We start from the raw sequence: 23,227 nt of genomic DNA, 5'->3' as shown, positions 1-23,227 counted from the left end.
ACCGCCGTTCGTTGCCTGGCCGCCGGCGACGCTGCTGCTGCTGGGCCGGCTGCTCCAGCCCATTCGTCTCGCCTTTCTTAGGTAAGTGTTTTCCCCAAATGTTGCCTAGGACCTCGGGTGTCGTTAGGCTCGTTTACGACTCGATTTAGGTGAACTTAGTGGCTGTTTTGGGACTGTGATGAGGGTTGAGTATTTGGTGATTGTGGACTGGTTTTTCGATGGAAATATGAAGTTTGGGAGGTTCGGATAGGGCCGTGATGATACGGAACGATTACGGTTTGAATTCGTGTGATTTGGTGTGATTTTCGGATTTGTGACTACTGTACCCATCCGGTTTGCTATTTTTGTAGAGAATTTTTTGGGCCGAATTTGAGGAAGTTTTCTTCATGAAAGTTGTTTCCAACATCTTGAAGTATAACATATTTTAAATTTGGAATTTTTGGAGGCCATTTGGTTAGTACGAAAACCCATTTTCAGACCGTATGGAAATTGCCCGGAACACTGTTCATCCCGACCTCCGGGTTTGTTTGAATTTTTATAAATTTTTCCAGACCCATTTTTAAAATACTTCCTTCACAAAACTTGTTGGGGACATTTGTGACTATGACATATAAAAATTTCAAAGCTTTTTAAGGTGATTTGGATGTTGAAATAAATGTATTTTGAGGACAAAACAGTCTGTTAGAGCGAACTGATTTTGGTCTGATTTCGAGGGACAAAAAGGCATTGTTACAGATTGAACCGGATTTCGTGTTCTTCATAAGAAATGTTTATCGGGATGTGTTTTGTGATATATCCAAAATTTAGAATTTTTAGAGTTCGTTTACTATTTATTTTGATGGGATTTCGGTCACTGTGTAGACTGCCCAGATTTACCTTGATTCTATGCATGTTCATTTTTATGAGCGAGAAATTGTGTGTGACCACGTGCCAAGTATGTGTGGCCGTGTGGCGTGATTGTATGATGGTAATGTGTGTTGGCGTAAGTCATGTGTGGCGTGGGATTGTGTATGGCCGTGTGTATGTGTGGCCGTGTGGTACGTGTGGAACGAAGGTACGAGAATGTGAAATTGTGAAATGTGTGTGAGGTGTGTATGTTTGGTTGTGCGACTGTTGGCCGTGTGATAGTGTGGTTTGAGTGGAACGAGGGTATGGAAATGTGGGATTGGTTGGAAAGGATCCGTCCTGAGGCGTGTACGTTTACGCGGGACGATGCCGTCCCTGACAAGGTGACGATGCCCGGCCTGACGAGGTGTCGATGCCTGACGTGGTCAGAAGACCGTTGGCCTGATGCGTTTTACGCGGGCATGGTAGAAGGAAAGTGTGTGTAGGATTCCGTCCTGAGGCGTGTATGTTTACGCGGGACGATGCCGTCCCTGACGAGGTGACGATGCCTGGCCCGACGGGGTGACGATGCCTGACGAGGACAGAAGACCGTTGGCGTGATGCGTTTTACGCGGGCGCGGTAGTGGTGGAATGGTTGAGAATGAGCTAGATTTGGCTAGATGTGAGAGGACTGTGAAAAGTGACGCATGGCGTGAGTTCGTGTGCGAGAGTGGTTGGTATCGTGTATTGTGGTGCTCGATTATGGAGTAAAATCTGCTAGGCATGATATGGAACGTGCCCAAGTAGGTTTTACCTTATAATCGAGGCATGTGCGTGTCTGTGATTCATTGCTGTGATGTGCTGGCTGTATTATGGTCTAACGTGCAGAAACGTGCATGATGGATTCCAGGTAGGGGCGTGTGTGGTTGGTAGTTTGATTGATTGTCGTATGTTATGCGTGTTTTCGTCTGGCGGTACGTGAGTGCCTACGTGGGGTTTGGGGTTGTACACTTATTGAGATTCGTCTCATAGTTGTATAATTCACAATTTCAGTCCCCCAGCCGTAAACCCGGGAAGTCCGCCTCCTTCTTTTGGAAGTTCGAGGAACCGCTTTTGGTGCCCGGTGGAACTGCAGGTGAGTGTCCGAAGGCTCAAGCCCGAAGAATCAGGAGCAGAACGGAAGGGCGACCCTTAGGTTTTTCCCTAGGGCATTTTAGGGGTTGTGTAAATCGGGTTGACCCATAGGAAAGTTAAGTTAACCAGACCCTGATCTTTTGTTATGACGGTGATTTCGGATGCTAGTTTGCTGCATATGTTTGTAATATAATGTTAGTTTTTGTGGTGCAGTAATATCGTATGAAATGCTGTTATTGTTGTTTGATTGTTCTGTTGTTCTACCCCGTCGTCGTCATCTTTTTGTCCGGGGTTTTGTTTTATATATCTCGTTTCCGCGTGTGGCTCTGATGTTTTGGGTTGGGTCGGCGACATTCCTGGGACGTCGCAACAAATTCGACCTATAGCGGGATGTCGCAAGCTCGATGGGGGTTCGGGGCGTGACATTATCCCCCACACATTTGTATATATGTGCATGTAAATTGACCTAGGAAGACCAAGACCTCACCGAATGACCAAGAGCTAACGGGAAAGAAACATCCACGGACGCCAGGATGACCGAGAATTGGGAGGACGCAAACTGGTTTTGTTGTTCCACTTTTCACAGGCCTCTTCTTCCATCACTATGCAAATGACTTCCTCTTTTTTTTTCTTCATCACCAGTAGAATTTCCACGCGTTACTAGTCTTGCTTAAATTTGACTGTACTATAAATTTCGTCCAACTCGTTTCATGTTCATTTATATTGTGATTTTTCATCATTAATCTCTACCGTATTTGTCTATTAGAATGATGTCTAGAATTTAAGTTTGATAATTTAGAAACAAAAAAAAAACAAAGAGAAAAACTAAAATGGAAAAACACCAAAAATCTTTAAAAAGAGAAAAGACGGAGGAGGGATGGGGCGAGCGGCGGAGGAAACATTCAGTGATTTGCAACCGCCACGTCAACGGCTGATGTGGAGGGCATTTATTATTGATATCCAATTAGATCTTGACACATGGATGTTGACTTGGAAATTAAAAAACATATATTTTTTTCTCTTTTCCTCTTCCATCTTCAACCTCCGCTCCGGGCTTGGCTATCTCCGCCGCCAAGCCGCCGCTACCACCATCCTTGAGCCTTGTTGAGCTTGTCGCCGGCGGCCATGGACGAGCCAACCTCCGCGTCCACCCTCTCCGTCGTCCCGGCGGCTAAGCCTTGGCCGCGAGCTCTCTTCCACAAATATGGAGATGTAGAGCAGCGGTCGACCATGGACGGACAGATCCGAGCGACGACGTCCGCTGCCAGATCTGGCGTTCTTTCAAAAACCTCGTGGCCATGGACGGTGGCTCGAGTCGTTTGACCCTACCGACGGTCTCGCAGCTATCGGGCTAGTCGCTAATTGCAGGATCGTCTTCTTTTCTTCTGGGTTTCTTTTAGGGTTCATGGGTTTTGATTTCTGGGAATGAAGTTCTGTGAACTGCGTGGGGTTTTCTTGATTTGTGTTTCAAGATGCCTAAACAAAGTGAAAGTTCGTGCTGCTGCTTCAGATCTGGAATTCGTTCGTGAATGAACAGAGGAAGAGGAAGCGCTCGTCCGTGGCCGACCTCCGCGATTTATGGACGAGCCACCGTCCATGGCCTCCCAACCTGCTTAAGTCATGGTTTCAGATCTGGTGTTCTCTCGCGGCCATGGATGGTGCCTTGAGTCATTTGGCCCTAGATTTGAAGTTCGTCCACCTGTTGCTCCGGATCTGGAGTTCGTTCGAGGATGAACAGAGGAAGACGAAACGCTCGTCCATGGCCGACCTCCGGGCGATTTATGGACGAGCCACCGGCCATGGCCACCCCTCCTACGCGTTTTCACATCTGTGACGAGAAGCCGTGCCGCCGTCGCCAGTGGATGAGCGGCCGTCCATTCCGACCGCCACCGTCCATGGAAACCCAGACGAAGAAGAGTGCACTGTTGAAGAAGGAAGCAAAAAAGAAAATCCACGTCATTTTTTTAATGCACAACAGCAGCCATATGTCCATTTATTATTAGATGAGAATAAAATATGCTTGCCATGTCAGATTTTGACGTGGCGCTTTGTAACCACTGGATATTTTCTCGGGCAGGCAAGAGAGAGCACCACTGTACTACCATGGCCCCCGCCAGTGCTAGGACGACTATATTGCCAACATCTCCACCTTTAGTCACCTTCATTTTTCTGGAGATGTTTTTCTTAGAGCGGTTTAGGAAGGATAGGGACACATAAGAAACTGAACTTTTATTCATTTTACGATCAAGTACCTAATTTTGTTTTTTTGTTCAATCAAGCACCTCAATTTTCCAAATTTGGCTCAATTTGAATATCCCATTAAGTTAATTTCCATGTAATGTGATTTTACTGACATGACTCGTTTACTTAGTAAAAGTTAAACATAATAACTGACGTGGCTCGCTTACCCTACGAATTGAGTGATGAGGAGAGAGAGAGAGTGTGTGTTTTGACTTTAATGATCTTTACTGTCCAATATGTCTTTGCTGACGTGACAACATCTCAAAATACTACAAGAATGCTAATGTCGACAGTTAACTACTATTTAATAGCGTTGGTGTCATATCAACATTTTTCATCCACAATTTTAACGGAGGCCTGTAATTGATCAAACCAAAAAAACTTTAAACATTTGATTACAGAAGGTTAATAGTTCAAATATTTGTGTGTCATTATCCAAGAATTTATCATACAATGATTAGTCCAAATTCAAATCTCAACCATACTTTTGTTTAGGCGATGTTTGTTATACAAACTCATCCTCTAGATTCATTGCTTCGTATCACTCTAATGATGTCTTTTTTTAAAGATAATTCGTTCTTTCATGTGAAATAGAATAGGAAATATTTTTGTTAATTTCACACCATTACAAAAAGATTTAGCTGCTAATCAAGCACATTTGGAGACTGTAAAGTTCTCAATGTTGATTTCCTTTACATTTCCTCTTGAATCATTCGATTATAAAAATCCTAAAAATAAAGTATTACTCACCCGTTTATTTCTTGAACCATTTCTTTAGTTGTAAGGGGGGAAATTACCAATTCATTCATAAATCTATTATATAGATGACAATTCAGCCTTTAACTTTTCAATTTTGTCAATACAGTCCTAAACTTTTACGTGAAATTACAATGTAGTCCTTCCGGCCAATTATCATCGGAAATTACCGATATGGTGATCCATGTAGGACGTTATTTTGAAAAAGTTATCTACATTAGCATGCCACGTCGGATGGTCGACTATAATTGGACACAATGTCAACAATTTCCGTTGACAATTGGCTGAAATAACAAAATTGGAATTTTGCACAAATGTTTAGAACTACATTGACATAATTGAAAATTTGAATTGACAACTGTATAATAAATTTAGGATTGATTTGGTTATTATCCCGTTGTAAAGTTATAACTTATATGCATATGTCAATTTTATTGAAGTACTAATGATGGTTTCAGGGGACGAGGCTATAGCTCTCTGTCATCCATTTAATTTTGGTGCTTTTCATTGGATTAACGGTAAGTATCGTATATGTTTTTTCCTCTTTTAATGGTCAAAAAGATCTTAGATTCAATTCATACAAAAAAAAGAAAAAAGGATAATCGATATTGCTTGCAGTTGAGGCCTCTTCGTACCAAATTAGATTAGTGCATTTGTCAATTTTAATTTTGTTTTGTAGGAAATTATATCTGGTTAAAGTATGCCAAGTTATGAGGTTTGCGTAACATTTGAAATCTATTAACCATGAAAATAGTTCATATTATTCTCATTCCTGATTTTTAACTACATGTGCGTGAAATTCACATGTCTAGTCTGTACGAAGGACGGGTGTGAACATAAGTAATTTAATAGATTGAACATCTCATAATTTATTGACCTCACTAATTGGGATCAAATTCAAATATATTTTTCCTAAAACAGATATCTATTCGCTTAGTAGTTGTTTTTCTGTTTTTTTTTTTTTGGCTATTAATAACTTTTGGAAATGGAAAATAAATAACTAATAGGGCTCATTAAGGAGGAGTGACCAACTTTATATATACAATTATACGCATGGGCTTATAATCATTATGTATAGGAGTTATCGGTTCTAGGTCTGTTGAGCCGATTCCCAAATTTTGGAATGTGGAGCCGATCATGTAGACCCCGAACCAGACAACCTTTTTTTTTTTTGGATTTTTGGTTTCATCACCCGATACGAAGAAAAAGGTGAGGGCCTTCGTGGCTTGCTGGCCACGGGTGAGGCGGCCCTCATCCACATTCGTAATGCCATTTCCACACCACCAAAAAGCTGGGGAAAGCCATCTATCGTTCAAACTAAAAAACGAGTCTTCGTATTTTCGAAGGCTCTCCTATTTCTTTCTTCCAAACAAACCAGTAAGCTAATGAAATGAATCAACCATAAACACAGCCCAACATAAACAAAGAGTAATCATAACTACTTATGGTAGAAAGCAAATGAAAGTATGTTTCAAAAGGCAATTTAAGATATTTTGAACCTGCATATCTATGCAAAGCGATGAGCAGGGCATTTTCTGCAGGGTGAGCTTGGAATCCAATTTGTAACGACAAGAGAGAGAATGTTGATCATCATAGTGGCAGAAAGGCTTTGTTCACCATGATAGCTCCCGCTAAATTATCTGTTTGACCCAGCATTTGAGATTCAAATGCAGGGTGGCGAGTTCATCTTCAAAATAGACTGCTTCTGATTGATAACTGAGATTGAACTGGCCATCATATATAGACTGCTTCTGATGTCCTTGCTGGCATCAAAGACGAGCTGAGAGTTGCCTAAAGCATTATCTGCACACTCTTTCTGAATCACTGGGGCAAAATTTAGGACTAATGAGGAATGAGGTGGATCAGTCCGCTATTGGTTTAGTCTCCAGATGTAAATGAGAGTTTGTCTAATTAAATCTATACAGCAGATACTCAAAACTTTGAACTTGTGAAGAAAAGAGTGAAAAAGCAAGTTATCTTAACAGCTCCAACAAAAACATTGGACCTTAAATTGAATCATACGGCTCGTATGCAATGTCAATTTCACCTATATCCATGAAGGAGCTGTCTCCATGTGACATTCCGAATTTCGGCCCATTTTTAGATTTTATAAAACGCGTAATTTGTCAGTGTGCTTATAGTAAAATCTCGCCCGGGAACTGATGACTCCCGGTTATCATTTTAAATTAGAGATTTCGCTAGAATCGCACTCGATCAAATCTGGCCGTCATTTAGACCCCGAACTTGGCATTCGATTTTTGGGAGTTTCAGGACGAAATAAATTGGACGGTGTCAATATTATCGTAGCCAGCGTTGAGATTGTCAGGAATAATGGAAAAAGGGGAGTTTTTGACCGAGTGCGAATTTGGACTAGTAGACCTCTCTCGCTATAGTTTGATTTAATTAATTCGGCTTTTGTCCCTTTTTATATGCGAGGCTTATTTTGGACCGGTAGATCTCTTTCGATTTTGAATTTAGGCCATCGGATCGCATTTAATATTTGATTGAAGTTAATTTTTTTTATTATTTTTCTCTCTCCCCTCTCCTCTCTCCTCCGCGCGCACGTTCTCTCTCTCTCTCCTCCTTCTCTTCTCTCCTCTCTGACCGCACGCAACCCCCATGCAGAAGTCCACTCACGCCCATTCCTCCCCCCTCCTCTGACACCTTCTCTCCTCTCTCTCTTCTTCTTCCTTCTTCTTCTCTTTCTTCTTCCTTTCTTTTTCTGCTTCGGTCTTCTTCCTCCCCGACGAGCCGCGTCTGGACTCCGCTCCGCCCGACGCCGTCCCGCTCGTCGCCGCGTACCGCGCCGTCGCCGGCCAGCTCGACCGCCGCGCCGCGCCGTCCGCCAGCCGCCGCCCCGACCTTCCTCTTCTCCTCCCTCGCGCGCGCAGCAGCGAACTCACGCCACTGCCCGTCGCGCCCGGCGCTGTCCAGCCGCGCTTGGCCATCGCCGCCGTCGTCCCAGTCGCCGCCGTCCGTCAGCCATCGCCCCCGACCGGCTGTCCTGTCCCCTCCCCCTGTTCGCACGAGCCGTGAGCTCGCCCCAGCGACCGCCGCGGGCCCAGCTGTCCCCGTTGCCGCCGCTCGGCGGTCCGCTCCGCCGTCCAGCTCGCCGCCGTGCTGCCTCGTCGCCGCCGGTCCGCCATCTCTCCCCCTCAGCCTCGATCCCTCTCTCTCCCTCAACCTCACCCCCCCTGGTTCACTCTTTTTCTCCCTGTCCAGCTCGCTGCCGCCGCGTCGCTGTCGCCGTCGTCGTCACCGCCGCGTCGCCGCCGCCACCGGTCGCTGCCCCGGCCAGCCAGCCCAGGCCGTGGCCGGCTCGTCGCCCACGCGACCAAGCCGCGCGCCCGTCGCCGTGCCCGCGCCCACGCCCACGCCCGTGCCCGTTGCCCGCGCCCGTGCCGGCGCCCGTGCCCGCGCCCGTGCCCGTCGCCCAGGCGCGTTGCCCGTTCAGCCGGCCCGTCGCCCGGGCGCGTCGCCCATCCGCTCGCCCGTGCGCCCCGGGCACGCCGCACGTCCGCCGCGCCCGCGCGCCAGGCACGCCGATCGGCCATTGTGCCCACTTTGGCCGGCCACCGCGCCTGTTGGCCCGCGCCCGCGCCCAGTCCGGTACTGTTCACCCGGGCTATTTTGGGCGCGAGCCGACTTTTCCCGGGCCAAACTTAGGTAAGTGACTTCCTAAACCCTATCTAGTACTTTGGGTATTTTTAGACTTGTTTAGGATGTGATTAGTATCGGGTTAGGAATTAATTTAGGCGTGGGCTAATTAGATTGAGTGTGCCCGATTTATGAATTATTGTGGTGATAATTGTGTGGCTAATTTAGTGATTGACTGAGGTAAATAGCATGACTTAATTGTCGTGGCGCTTGTGGGTGAATTGGAATCAATTGAATGTGTTGACTTGAATGTCGGGTCGGTGGGCCGATGTGGGGAGCATGAATTGAGTTGACTGATGTGGCGTGCTAGATTGACATTGGTAAAAGGGTGGTGATTGAAATTGATTTATATGACTAAGAGCATGGTGAATTTTGTATTTGTGGTGCATGTGCATGAGAAAAGCCTGGATCGATCGAAGGGCTGAGCCTGAGGCGTGTTTACGCGGGCTGTGAAAGGTGAGTTAGACCTGAGGCGTAGGTTACGCGGGTCATTGGAAAGGGAAAAAAATGTCCCGAGGCGTGGTTACGCGGGACGAAGCCCGGCTGATCCGAGGGCGACCCGAGGCGCGTAGAGCGCGGGTCGTGGGAAAGTGTGAAATGTCCAGTGAGGGACGGAGCCCGGCTTGATCTGAGGGCTGACCTGAGGCGCAGTAGCGCGGGTCGTGGGAAAGTGTGAAATGTCCAAGTGAGGGACGGAGCCGGCTTGATCCGAGGGCCGACCCGAGGCGCAGAGCGGGTCGTGAGAATGGGCCCGAGGCGCATGGCGCGGGCAAGGTGTGAAAGGACCCGGGAGGTCGTGAGAAAGTTAGGCTGGACCACGCATGTTGCATAGTGTTTGATTATGAGGTGAATACTACTAGGCATGGTATGGGACGTGCCCAAGTGGTTTTACCTTATAATTGAGACACGCGCGAGTGTTATTGTATGATGCATGGGAAATTTCCTTGTGTGATCTGAATATGAGCTCTGCTGGATGCACTAATGTGATTTGACTAATGTACAGTGTGGGCATGTGATTGGATGGCGAGGTAAGTCCATTGATGTAAATTATATATAAGTTATCGGTTAGATTGCATGTTACAACTTGTCTGGGTACGCATTGGCCTATGTGGGGTATAGGGGGTTGCTTATTGAGACTCGTTCTCACGGTTATTATATAACCATTTTCAGATCTGCGATCGTGATTGATTGGAGACGCCACCAGGGTATCTCGGGATGGAGGACGGGTCAAGTTACCCCATATTTTGTGTGCCCTTCTTTTGTATAGCGAAGTAGGATACCCCACCACTATTCCCTTTTGATGTTGTGTATTTGGAATTATTGTTTTGTGCTATCTCTTTGTCATATTTTATTGTCTGGGTTGTTTTAAATTCACTTCCGCTTGCCTTTATCGTTGGGTGTTTCGTTTGGGTCGGCGACGCGTCCTGGGACGTCGCGTTCAATACGACCGTTGAAGGGGTGTCGCGAGCCCGTTGGGGTCCGGGGCGTGACACTCCACCTGCAATATCCTTCAATTCACCGATGGCTTCCTCTTGGTCAAGCTGCATAGGGATGCCTTAATCCTCAGAGCTACCCTCAAGCACATCATTATCTTCCATATCCAATAAGTCTAAAAGTTTCCATCTTTTTCTTCCTCCCTCTGTAACCAGTAAGGCTTAGGACTTTTCCTTCCAAATAAGTAGCGGACATTTCTGAATCAGCTCCGCACCTTCATAAGCTCCTCTCAAGAACACGCTAAACCTCTTCCCCCTCTCAAAGACGTAGAAAATGCCAAAATGCTTCAACAGGAGTTTCATGAGCTTCTGAGGCATCACGAATTCTCATAGAAAGTGGATGAGATGATCGGTTACCAACCTCTTTTCCATTGTGAAGCTGAGTAGCTCATGCATCGCCGCAATGGCCCTCTTATCGAATTCTTTTGATCCAGCTGGGAGGCCACGTGCATCAGCATAAGGAGATAAGTAAGACCTTTTCTGAAAGTACTCAATCTTAATTTTGTCAGAAATATTTTTCTAAGCAGGACTGGTAGATTAGCTTTGCAGCCTGTGCTATGTGCTGAGATATGTAGACGATGCACATCTATCGATACCATCATTTAATTTTGTCAGAAAATTTGGCGAGAGCTCATCTGTCAATAGGATGAGACTGAAACTTATTCCATTTATGTTGAACTTGACAAACACCCGTTTTTCAGATAACACCAGGAGGTATAACCGATGCAAAGGACTGAAGAGGTCTCGCCAACCAGGAAGGCCAGGCGAAGTGCTTTTTTTTGTTAATCTGCAATTTGATATTAGTTATCATTTTGACTGCTTCCTCTATCTTCTTTCATATTAAGTTTGTATCGGCACGTGTCAAGTTCCCTTTGACTGCTTAAAAATTGCACGAGGTTGCCACTTTCCTTAATATCTAACATGCTATCAATGTTTGTCATTAAAGTTCAGATGACCCTTCACAAGGCGTCGTGTAATCTCGATTTCCATTTGAGAACCAGCATGCTCCAAGTTATCTTTGTATACATTTGTCCTCATATAACAGTATCCTCCCGGTCTAATTTGCTCGTAGAGATAACAGTCACACAATAGACGTCTAAGCAAAAAAACATTACATTGAATAAACTCTGCATGATGACTAAATGAAATGCCAGAAAGATAATATTGCACATAGCATGATCAGGTTCTGTAGAGGCTTAGTTTTATAAACGACATATACAGCTGTATAAAACAATGTCATCTTAAACTCTCAACATAGGGCAACCGACCCATTAGAGATGAAAGTTGTCGATGTATGAGATAGAATGACTGGGTTATAAGCAACAGAAGACCATTCAATACCCAGGACTAGTTCGTAGCACTCCCAACTCTAGGCATGCTGGACTCCTTGTTAGTCTGTGCATCCACTTTGAATGTAGCGCTGCACAAAAGGCCAGAACCCGCTTCATCTCATTCAGTGGGTTATCATAACTCCTCAAACCTCCAGAGCTAGTAGAGCAGCATCCTGAGTTTTTCAAAGAAGGCAACGTTAAGTCGTAATGATTTGGCGCTCAAAAACCATTGGAAGAGCAACATTGTAGGTGAAAATGCACATGTCAAAACATGCATAAAGATAAAGAATACCCTTTAAACCTTAGATTATAAATTTAGGTTCGAAACCAATTTTTCCAATATGTTGTTACCCAACAACATAACAACATTCTCCTCTGAACTCTACTTAATATCAGCAGAGCTCATCCATCCTTACATTTCACGTTCCAACGCACAGAGGAATCTCCAGTGACGCTGCATCAACAATCTGTGAAAATAATTACCTTTAGGAAATGGTGCGAAAGATTTCCCACGGCCCTTCTTCTCGACCTCTGCATCGTCCGAAAGAAAAAGATTGCCTTCAGAATCACTTCCCCAGAAGAATGGAACGCTTCCTTCAACATCCTGCGTGATTAAGAGAACAGAAAGAATTAGATAGATAGCAGGGGGAGGGAGAGATGGAGATAGATAATCCCCAGAATGAAACCATGAAAATTATTATTACTTACAGCCGCCAGAAAGTGGTTTTTGGAGAGCCGTGGAAGAGCACAATGGCAAACTTTCCGGTGATGTCTCTCACAACTTGATCAGCAGGGTAAGGCCTCCGATCTCTCGGAGTTCTATAAGCTTCTATGACGATAATGACCTCATTGGCAGTCTTGTTCAATCCATTACCGGAAGAAAGAAAGCTTTTTATTTTGAATATCGACCTGAAAATGTTGAAAGAGATAATTCTTATTTAGAAATGCCACTGAAGATAATTCAGAACATATCGGTGCACCAAATAAAGATTAAAAGCTTGTTCTTTCGTGCTTTTGTTGAATTGGAAAAAATGGCACGTATAATTGACTACATTAGTCCGACCTCAGCTGCATTCGCACATGATCCTCCCAAGAGATTTTGCCAATACAGATTACAGTGGTATCTACAAAACAACCATAGTGAATGAGCTTAGGTCACAAGAAAAAGACGTTGGGAAGCGAACATACAACAATCGCTGAAAATGCAGAGGAATTTGATTGTGGAACGCTATGATTGTTGGTGATTCTCATGCAAAGCATAGTGCATTTCCATTCACAGTTTGTATGGTGGGTCACTCAAGTGAAAAAATAAGCAAATTTTTTGGGCAAATCTGATATGTCATCAAGAGGCAACACTGAGCATTTCGTCCTACAGTTTATTGTCCAACAAAACAGAGCTGATCCAACCCAACGAGAACACCCTCCCAAATGTCCATTTGGGACACATCTCCTTGGGAAAATATCCGTCTGTATTACGCATCGAATTGAGGGAGCGGAATCGAAGTTGATGCCTTGAAAACCAAAAACTTACCTTAACCCTAGAAAACTTACTGTGCATCGAAGAATGAATCCCGGCAATTGAACAAATGAAAGCGAAAGAACGAAAGAAGTTGGAAGCATTACCTGAGGAAGAAAAAGCAGTCAACGGAGACAAATCTTTTATCACGGGTCGGGCATGATCGATTTTACTTCATTGGATCCGAACGCCCTCAATCTCGATGAGAGGGATGTCTTGGATGACGGGCCAATAGTGGCCAGTGAGTTTTGAGCATCGATCTTTCAGAATCTCACATCTTGCTATCTCCAATTCTTGGAGGGAGGGAGGGAGGCCATCCTCTGGCAAGTACCTCAACTTCGGCCAATCTACAATCCATAAATATTGGAGAGAGGAGAGATGGTTGCGAAGACCGGTCGATAATCTTTCCACCTTCCTCATATTTGCTATGGAAAGATGGGTTAGAGAAGAAGGGAAGAGAAGACTCCACGCATCATCCTCGTCCTCCTCCTCCGAAGGAAACCACACCTTCTCTCCCTCCCCTCCCATGCTTCTTCCATCAATTCCTAGTCTCTCGAGGGAAGTGAGCATGGGTAAGCCCCATTCTCTCACCGGTTGCTTTAGGTTCTCGCACCACCAAATTGAAAACGATCGCAAATTGGGAGGCAAATCTCCTTTGGGGAAGCATTTAATATTTTCACAACCCGTAATTTCTAGAAACCGGAGGGATGTAAGACGATGCCACTCATTTGGTAGAGACTTTATCTTCGGACAACTATAAAGTCCAAGTTTCGATAGGGTGATGGGAAGGGGAGGGAAGTCCTCCACCTCCAATTCTGGACAGTGACTTATTTCCAAATAAGTGAGATTGTTACAGCTAGCAATGTTACGTCTGGCAATAGACTTTATCTTCGGACAATTCCTTAGTCTAAGAAACGACAGGGTAAGGGGAAGGGGAGGGAAGTCCTTTATCTCCAGTGTTGGACAATTATTTATTTCCAAACACTCGAGATGGGCGAGCGTGTGAAGGCACTGCGGTAGGCTTCCCAGATTCTTACAGCGGGCAATATTCAAAGATTTCAACGATTCTATTACAGTGATCTCCTCCAGCGACTCCAGTCCCTCGCAATTCCAAATACAAAGTTCTCTCAGAGCAGCAAGCGTACCCTTGGCAAACGAAAAGGATACCTGAGAATCATGATGACTAATCGGCCGATATTCAAGTTGTGACATTGTGTTATTGCTGCTGGGTCATCTGGAGGAATGGTTAGTCCCATGATTTTTGGACAATTCGAAATGCTCAGACGTCTAAGTGCGTACATCTTGCTTGGAAGCCTTTCTAAACTCATGCAATTCCTCAATTCCATCCTTTCAAGGTTGCACAATAGCTCCATCTCTCCTTCTCCTGCTACAAAAGATGTGAATTGAGGACAATATTGAATGACTATACTCTGGAGGCAAGTAAGATCTCTCGTTTCATTTCCATCTTGCCACAAGTAGGTTAGCTTGTCACAGCTTCTTATATGAAGTTCCTTTAGCTTAACCATGCAGCTCATAAACCCAGGATCAAAGCAAACAAGCTCCGCAAGATTTTTAATTTTCAGTACGGTAAGAGAAGTTAGGTTGACGAAACTTTTTAAGATCTTCTTGTTACAATCCTCAAAATATAACTCATGGAGAGATGGAAGACAAACCACGCCAGTTGAATTATTCAAATGCGGGCAATCACGAATTTTGAGCTTTATGAGATGATCAAGTTGACAAGGCAATGTCCCGAGCAACGCAGGACATCTCTGGACAACAAGATGCCGAAGACAGGAGAATGGTACTTCTTTTTCTTGGTCTACGGCAGAATGAGACCAATCTTTCCATGCTGACATACGTTCGAACGTCAAAATTTTTAAGGATGGAAAAGTTCGTTCAATTCCATAAAATTCAGAGCCTATCATGCTTACTGCATTTAAACCTTCAAGAGATAATTCTCTAAGTGAAGGTAGCTGTCCAAGTGATGGCAGCAATTTAACATTAGGACAATCACGCAAGCACAAAGACACTATCTACGCAAGCACAAAGACACTATCTTAGAGTAAGATGGATCACCTAACCATGACGGGAATAGTCCACCGCCATAGTACGAGATAGTGAGATTTTCAAGATTAGTGTGAGGTTGTAGAGAGCGAAGCACCCGTTCTTCGCGCTCATTATTCCGGAGATTTCTAAAATCTTTATCCCAAAGCAAGATTAAGTTGCTAAGGCCCTCCTTTCCCAACAAATTAGCATCTCTAACTTCTTCCACCTTTTGTAATTCAGATACGATTAACTCTCCTTGAAGATGTGGCAAGTTCTTTAACTCCTTTAATTGTGACCTTTTCTCTGGTCCTACCACAAACTTGGACAAGATAATGAGATTATTCAAATTACCTATACTCAATGGCATCTCTTTTAGACTCCCTGTATTTCTAATGTCAAGAAACTGTAACCTGATCAAATTTGTGATATTTGGAGGCAACATAGAAAGGCGCCAACAATCTCTTAAGATCAAAGCTCGTAATTTGCACAAGGCGCCAATTGACTCTGGTAACCTTATGATGTTAGTGTACGAGAGATTAAGATATCGGAGATGTTTTAAATCACCTACACAATCTGGTACCTCTATGATGTCACAATGACATAATGATAACACCCGCAAGTACTTCAAGTTTGTTAGCAACTCATGCAGCACCTTTTTGGAAATAGAGATTTTTGTTCTTTGAACAGTTAGCAGCATTAAACTTCTTAGTACCTTCATTCCAGCATATGCTCTCAAGCTTTTTGATGTAACAAATGGTGAGACATTAAAAAATGATGCATAACGAGCTTTCTCTTCAAAAGAGCCATCATCTTTGTCACCCACTAACTGAGACTCCCCAGAAGTAAAGCATGTTGCCTCCGCAATTGACTTTGCTAGGTCATTCAAAAGATCGTGCATCAAAAACTTCGACTTGTCAACACTGGATTGCTGAAAAAAGGATCTGGATACTAACTCATTGAAGTAATTCCGTCCTAATCTCAAGATATTGTCTCTTGCTTTTCGTCCATCTAAAAATCCCTCTGCTATCCATAACAGTGCCAGCTTGTCCCTCTTGAATTCGTAGTCCTTCGGAAATACTGCGCAATACGCAAAACATCTCTTCAAATAAAAACGAAGATGAATATAGCTCAATTTCAAAGCCGGAAGAACCTCATCATTTTCTCCCATCGCGACGTCTCATATTTTGTTATTTAAGATAGCTTCCCATTCGTCAGGATTCTCTCTATTACGTAGGAGACCGCCTAACATCTTCACTGCCAAAGGTAAACCTCTACATTTTTCAGCAATTTTCTTGCCTATTGTTTCAAGAGCTCGGTGCCTCTCAAAATTTCTTGCTCCTAGAGCATGATGGGCTAATAAGCTTGTACAGTCATCAAGGGACAACTCCTTCAAAGGATACGGTGAAGCTCTTGTTATGGAAACAATAGGATTGTTGCGCGTCGTGATGATGATCTTGCTTCCCTTGGCCCCTGCTTCAAATGGCTTTAAGAGGGAAGTCCATTCTCCGTACTTCACCTTCCAGACATTGTCTAAGACCACCAGAAACTTCTTTCTGGATAGATTGTCCTTCAACTTTACTTGAAGCTCGTTAAGATCTTTGTTTTCGCAGGGCTCTCCGGTGACTGACCGCAAAATAGTCTTTGTTATGTCGAGAACATCAAAAACATCTGAAACACATACCCATGCTCTCCTCTCGAAACAGCTACTCACTCTGGCATCATTATACAACCATTGAGCCAAGGCCGTCTTTCCAACACCGCCCATCCCAACTATGGACACTATGCTAAGCGGGCTATTGGCATTTTTGGCTTCAACGGTCAGTAGTTTGAGTATCTCTGCTTCTTCCTTCTCCCTGCCGAAAAACTGAGGCTCCGGCAGAGAAGTGCTGGGGAGCCTTTTGTTGGTGTAGTGGGATCTGTCCACAACATTCTCTTTCAAGCTTAGGAGAGCCTTCTTTTTGAGAATCTCTTCAAACTTGCCGGTGATCTCTTGTAACTTGGTTTTAGACACGAGCGAGCATGGTCGGCTAAAGAAAGGGAACTTCCTTTTCACCTGACCTCTGCTTGTGCTAGATTCTGCCTTCGACTTGGCCTGAGTGGCTTCGATCTCGACCTCATCGAGCAAGTCTTCCATGTCATAGGCCAAGTCCCTAACATCGTCCAGCCATAGCTTCGCTAGACGTTCACCGTTGAGTTGCTTGTCCTCTGCATCATCAAGCACTGCATTGATTATTTCCAGCATCCCCTTACACTTATGGAGCAGAGTGATGCTGATTCCTTCCTGTTGCACATAGTCCACTCCCATCGAAGCCAACTTGTCGAACAGGACCTGAAAGAAGGAACCCAAAAAGATCTCTCCAATGGCCATGGTGAATCAGTCACTGTAGTTTATGGAGAACAACAAGGGTTATGGGGAAGCAAAGTGATAGTGAGCTAATGGAGAGAGCAAATTGTGAAGTCTAGGAAGACGAAGACTTTCAAGGATGCACATATGAGGTTAGACTAATCAAAGCAAAATGCCTTTTCTCCACAAGTGCTTGTTTCCTAATATTGGAGAATATCCCCAGCGACTTTTCTGGATATCATGTGCCTTCTTTGTCTAGAGAGCGTAGCAAAAGTGAAAGAGCTAATGGGAAAGAAACTTTAATAGATTCCAGGAAGACCAAAACTTTGCAGGACACAAATGGGCTGTGTTGCTTTACTTTTCAGATCCCTTATCTTCCATCCCAATGTGAATATCTCTTTTGTCTTTACTAGCAGAACTCCCTCGCTATACATGCCTTGCTTAAAATTGACGATGTTATAATTTTCGTCTAACTCTTTTTTGGTTCATTCATATTGTGATTTTTCATTTATTTATACAGAATTACGTCTAGACTTTTGTGTATCTTTTCAAATTTAAGTTCAATAAAAGAAAAAATAAAGCAAAGAGACAAAAAGCAAAAAACTTAAAAAGAAAAAAAAAATGCAGGGATGGGGCAGGCGAGAGCACCGCCGTCCCACAGCCTCTGCCGCGCCGTTGCCGTAAAGACCACTGCTAGGGTGACATTTCCAGCATCGCCACCTTATAGTCACCTTTGTAGACAATATTTTCTCGAGATGTTTTTCTTAGAGCGGTTTAGGAGTTAGGGCTAATCATACCGTGAGTACCTAAACTTTTGTTCATCTTCTAAACTTTTTTTTTGTTCAATGAAGTACCTCAATTTTTCAAATTTCGCTCAATTGAAGGCATCGGCTAAATAAATTGTCATGTTATGTAATTTTGTTGACATGACTTGCTTACTCAACAGAAATTAAGCAGAACAATTGACGTGGCTCACTTAACTTGCGGATTGGGTGATGAGGAGAGACAAAGAGAGTGTGTGTTAATTTACTTAAATGATCTTAGTATCCAATATGTATCTGCTAATGTGCAACATCTAGCAAAATCATATTGGACGCCAATGTGGACAGTTAATGGCTATTTAACAGCGTTATCATCCTATCAACATCTTCCGTCTACGGTTCTGACGAAGGCCTTGACCTATTGAACAAAAAAAAGAACTTTAGACACTTGATTACAAAAAAGAGTAATAGTTCGGATACTTGCGTGTCAATATCCAAGAATTTATCATATGTTGATTGATCCAGATTCAAACATACTTTGTTTATGTGATATTTCTCCTCTGAACTCATCCTCTCGATTCACCGCTTGATCTCACTTTAATAATTTCTATATTTAGATTTGTCGTTCTTTCATGTAAAAGTGAAAAGGAAAAAGTTTTGTTAATCTCACGCCATTGCAAAAGATTTCAGTGGCTAAATGTCCAGCACACTTGGAGACTATGAAGTTCTCGATGTTGATTTCTTTAGATTTTCTTCTCGAAAAATTTTGATCGCAAAAATTCGAAAAATAAGGTATTGTTCTTGCCCCCCTTTTTTGGCCAATTCCATTGCTTTCCCTTTGATCTCCTCACCCAAATCAACAAAAGTATATGCTCAGGTAGTTTGGTACACACGTGCATGTAATTGGAGATTTAATATATATATTTAAGCCTCAGAATCTTCTTTTCTTCCACTCGAAATATTATAATGGATTATCAAAATTTTGATTGAGGATAGAATTTTTGTATTTACTTGATTTTCTGTCGGCTGGACATTATGTTAATAAATAATATTATTATTGCATGTAACTGTTCAGGCATACATAATATAAACTTTACTACGATTTCTTTTATTGATTTGAAGACATTGGCACACATATATGTTCTTTATTTATCTGGCTGGTCTACCAATTACAACTAATTTGCCTAATAGTCTTTTTTGTAGATAACAGGTTGTATATTTTTTTTAAGCCAATAAATATTCCCTAATTTTCTTCGTCATGTATTATTACAGGGCAAGTCATGGGATAATTGTCCTAAATATCCTAAACCTATTGTACTATAAGCCAATTTAGTCCTAAACTTTTCAATTGGCCAATTTAGTTCTAAACCTTTTAACGATTTGCCAACGTAGTTTTTCCGGCCAATTTTGGTTGAAAATAGTTAATGTGGATGCCGGCCATTCTACGTGGCATGATCGCCAATTCAGCATTTCCGGCCAAAAAGGATTATATTGGCCAATTGTCAAAAAGTTTGAGACTATATTGCCTAAATTAAAAAGTTTAGAATTGAATTGGCCACCGTATAATAAATTTAAGACTTTTTCAATAAATTTTCCGGTAAAGTCACATACATATGTCAAAAGTATTGAAGTAGTAATGATGTTTTCTCGGGATAATGCTACACCACTCTCTCATCCATTCAATTTTTGGGTGCTTTTCACATGAGCATCCCCGGAGACTTTACTGGATATCACGTTGCTTTTTTGTCTGGAAAGGAAAGTGAAGCAAAAGTGAAAAAAGACCTAACAGGAAAGGAACTTCAATAGATTCTAGGAAGACTGTGACATCCTAAAAATTAGTCCATTTGAAATTTGTAAAATACTGAGTTTTATGAAATGTACTCGTAGTAAATTCTCGCCCGGAACTGATCATTCCTGGGATGCTAACCAATAGGGAAAGGCTAATTGGGGAATTAAATTCGCGCGACTAAGAGAAAATTCGATGGTGAATTGATTTTCGACCATAAAATCGCTGAGGTGATATTTTGAGCCACTGTTGGCCGATCCGAGGATAGTCAGGGGTCAGTTCGCCACTGTCATAATAGTGGATCGCGGGTGATTCCGCCGGACCACGAAATGACTTGACGAATGATCCTGAACCTATACCAAACGATCGTGCCCCTCGGATCTAGTGATTGATCTTCGCAATTTTAATGACAATCGAGGTCGTCACGTACCGAACGAACTTGCACGTGACTCGATTTAGTGTCAGTCACGGGTCGAATATGCGAATTTCCCCAACAAGCCGCCCGTTAGTTTGGGAAACGCTCGAGTTGCGTTTAATAAAATTTAATTATTTAATTTAGCCCAAATTGGACATCGGAAAATTAGGAAGTCAGAACGGGACGTTAGGACGACGTTGCGGTTGTAACGTGCAATTTTGGATGTGCCTGAATCCTTCAGAAAAATTCATTTTTGATGAGAAAATAAGAAAGTGACCATTTTACCCTTGGGAATTAATAAAGGGTTAGTTTTATGGGCAAAGGGCATTTTGGTAATTTTGCCCCAAAGTTTGGAAAAGACACTTTTGCCCTTGAACTTTTTGAGAAATTACAAGATTGCCCTTTGATATTTTGGATGAGATTTGATCTGGGCCGTCGGTTTCAAGATTAGATCGAATCTGGACCGTTGGATAAAAAATGTGATAGAGGGGTATTTTGGTCATTTGCCATTTTGGTCTAAAGTGCACTATTTGAGTCAAGATCAACCTCTCTGTCTCTTCATTTCTCTCTCTCCTCTCTTCGGCTCACCTTCCCCCCCCTCACCGAAATCTCTCTCTCTCTCCCTTGGCCGTACACCGGCGCCACCGTCCACCGCCCGCCAAGCCACGCCACACCACCGCCACCGTCCATACGCCCGCCGGTCACCACCCCACCGTTCGCCGCCGTTCCTCCCCTTCTCTCTCTCTCCCCGTGTGGCCATGGGTCTAGGCCGAGCAAGCCACGCCGCGCCGTCGCCGAGCAAGCCGCGCCGCCGGATCGCTGCCGTCCCCGCCGTTCACCGCCGCACTCCGTTCTAGCCGCGTAAGTCTAGAACTCGGTAAGTCGCGCTCTAAACCTTAGCTAGGACGTCGGGTATCGACGGATGATTTTCGGGTGAGATCGAGTTTATTAGGTGCGAAATTGTATAATTTTCGGAGCAGAAATAATTTGCGGGCCTTAGGATAAAAATCGGATGAGTTCGGTGGATTTTTAGGGGCTGATTGTTGGCTGTGTTTGGCTGTTTGATGGGCTGTGATGGGCCGATCGGGACGCAAATTGGATTTTTAGAACCGGCAATTAATGGTGAGAAAGTGTCGTGAATGACCGAAATTGATTTGACGCTATTTGGTTGGAGAAAAATGGCAAATTGTGTGTTTAATGTGTGTTGGAACTATGACTGGGTTGAGGTGATGAAATTGAGTGCATGATTGTGTAATCACATGATTGAAATATGCCTGCTGGGTGCACGCTTGGGCCAGACTAATTTAATTATTAAAATTGGCCATGTCAAATGCTTGGTGAGCATGTTTTGTGTGTCAATTGATGCGTGCACGGGCCATGTGTGATTGGCCAGTTAAGTGCAGTAAATGCTTATTGAGCATGTGCATATGTGAGAAAGAAATGTAGTATGACGTGTGTTCGTGAAAGTTGTGTCGTCCTGAGGCGTGTACTTTAACGCGGGACGATGCCCGGTACTATCGGAAGACTGCCAGCCTGAGGCGTGTACTTCAACGTGGGTTGCGCAGTAGGTGGTAGGTGTTGAGCCTGAGGGGTGTACTTCAACGCGGGCAAGAAACATGGCCTGAGGCGTGTACGTTAACGCGGGCCCTGAAGTGTTGTGATAAGAGGTCGCAGTGTACCTGAGGCGTGTACTTCAACGCGGGTCACTGGCGAGAGATGGGGAAAGGATATGATGAGAATGAAATGAATGCATGAAATTAGAATCGTACCTGCATGTGATTGCACGTATATGATTGTGTTTGTGTTTGTGTGATTGTCTGGAGGTACGTGATAGCCTAGGTGGGGTTTAGGGGTGTACTTACTGAGATGTAGTCCCATGGTTGTTTCAACCAACATTTTTCAGAACCCCGACCTGAGCCATGAATCCTCCGCCACCGCCACCAGAGCGTTTTGGGGTACCAGTGCACACCGAGTTTGAGGTTGCAGAATTTCCTATGGGTGATGGAATGACCTGGATTAAGCATACCACGACTGTTTTTGTAGAGGTAGGACTACCTTTATGGGAGACTCATGTTTATACCGCCTGGTTCTTCCGGGATGTAGATGGGGATGAGTTCGGGCCCATTAGGGGTTTTGATGTTCCGTTTGACTTAGTTGGGGATTGGGACCCGTCTGCCATACCTCCGATAGATGGAGAGTTGACAAGTACAGAGGTCAGTTTAGCTCAGTCTGGTTTACATCCAGCGCCCGCAGCTCAAGAATCTTCCGGGGCGGAGTACGAACCTGCACCCGAAGCATCGTAGGCTGAAGGCGACTCGATGGATATAGATTTAGAACCAATTCCCGAGGAGGAACCAGAGGAGGTAGAACCCGAGGTTGAGCCTGACGAGTCTGAGGAGCTTGAGGAGGAACCGGAGTATGTACTCCCGTATGAGTAGTATATGGATCCCAATTACGTGCCGGAATACAACTTCTTTGATGGATTATGGGAGGAGGATCAGAATGAAGTTCCAGCCGAGTCGGGTGACATAAATCACCCGATTGAGATTGAGGCAGAGCTGGAGACCTCAGAGGAGCAAACTGTTCAGGAGAGTTCGGATTCCGAAGACGAAGAGTTAGACTCAGAATGGACGCCGAGTAAGGGGCGTAGAGGTTAGTACAGGGGTTGAAGCTAGGTTTTTGAGGAGTACCATTTTGAGGATAGAATGCCCAGGTCATCGGTTCTTTTTGATATCGATATTTTATAGTACGGTGTGCACATGTATATATTGGTTTGTAAAATTGTGAATATTATGGTATAGGTTTGAATCATAAAAGAATATGTGTATTCTTCCTACTCTCCCCAGTTTTAATTGTCAGGGTGATTTGTGGTTTTCGCCGTTGAATTAAATATCTGATGATCATAAGTGGGGTCGGCGA

General features: G+C 43.8%; 1 protein-coding gene and 2 pseudogenes across 1 annotated transcript; all 3 read right to left on the bottom strand.

The window, feature by feature from the left end:
* LOC115676628 (putative disease resistance protein At3g14460) overlaps positions 1-16,170 on the bottom strand; it is a 115,947-nt pseudogene extending 99,777 nt beyond the window's left edge.
* LOC115676601 (uncharacterized) lies at positions 10,112-12,511 on the bottom strand (annotated as a pseudogene).
* Positions 16,171-16,179: 9 nt separating the features above from the next.
* LOC115676634 (putative disease resistance RPP13-like protein 1) lies at positions 16,180-17,684 on the bottom strand. Its single transcript, XM_030599574.2, has one exon. The coding sequence runs from the start codon at positions 17,368-17,370 to the stop codon at positions 16,180-16,182; it is 1,191 nt and encodes a 396-aa protein (XP_030455434.1). The 5' UTR covers positions 17,371-17,684.
* Between the last annotated feature and the right edge of the window lie 5,543 nt (positions 17,685-23,227).

The sequence above is a fragment of the Syzygium oleosum genome, unplaced genomic scaffold (genome assembly GCF_021117445.2).
Source record: "Syzygium oleosum isolate NSW1041296 unplaced genomic scaffold, Sole_v2.1 Sole_v2.17, whole genome shotgun sequence".
NCBI classification, from domain to species: domain Eukaryota; kingdom Viridiplantae; phylum Streptophyta; class Magnoliopsida; order Myrtales; family Myrtaceae; genus Syzygium; species Syzygium oleosum.
This window is presented reverse-complemented; position numbering and strand designations above follow the sequence as displayed.

Coding starts and splice junctions, on each gene's coding strand:
- LOC115676634 (XM_030599574.2), bottom strand. CDS start 17,370: ATGGCCATTGGAGAGATCTTTTTGGGTTCCTTCTTTCAGGTCCTGTTC.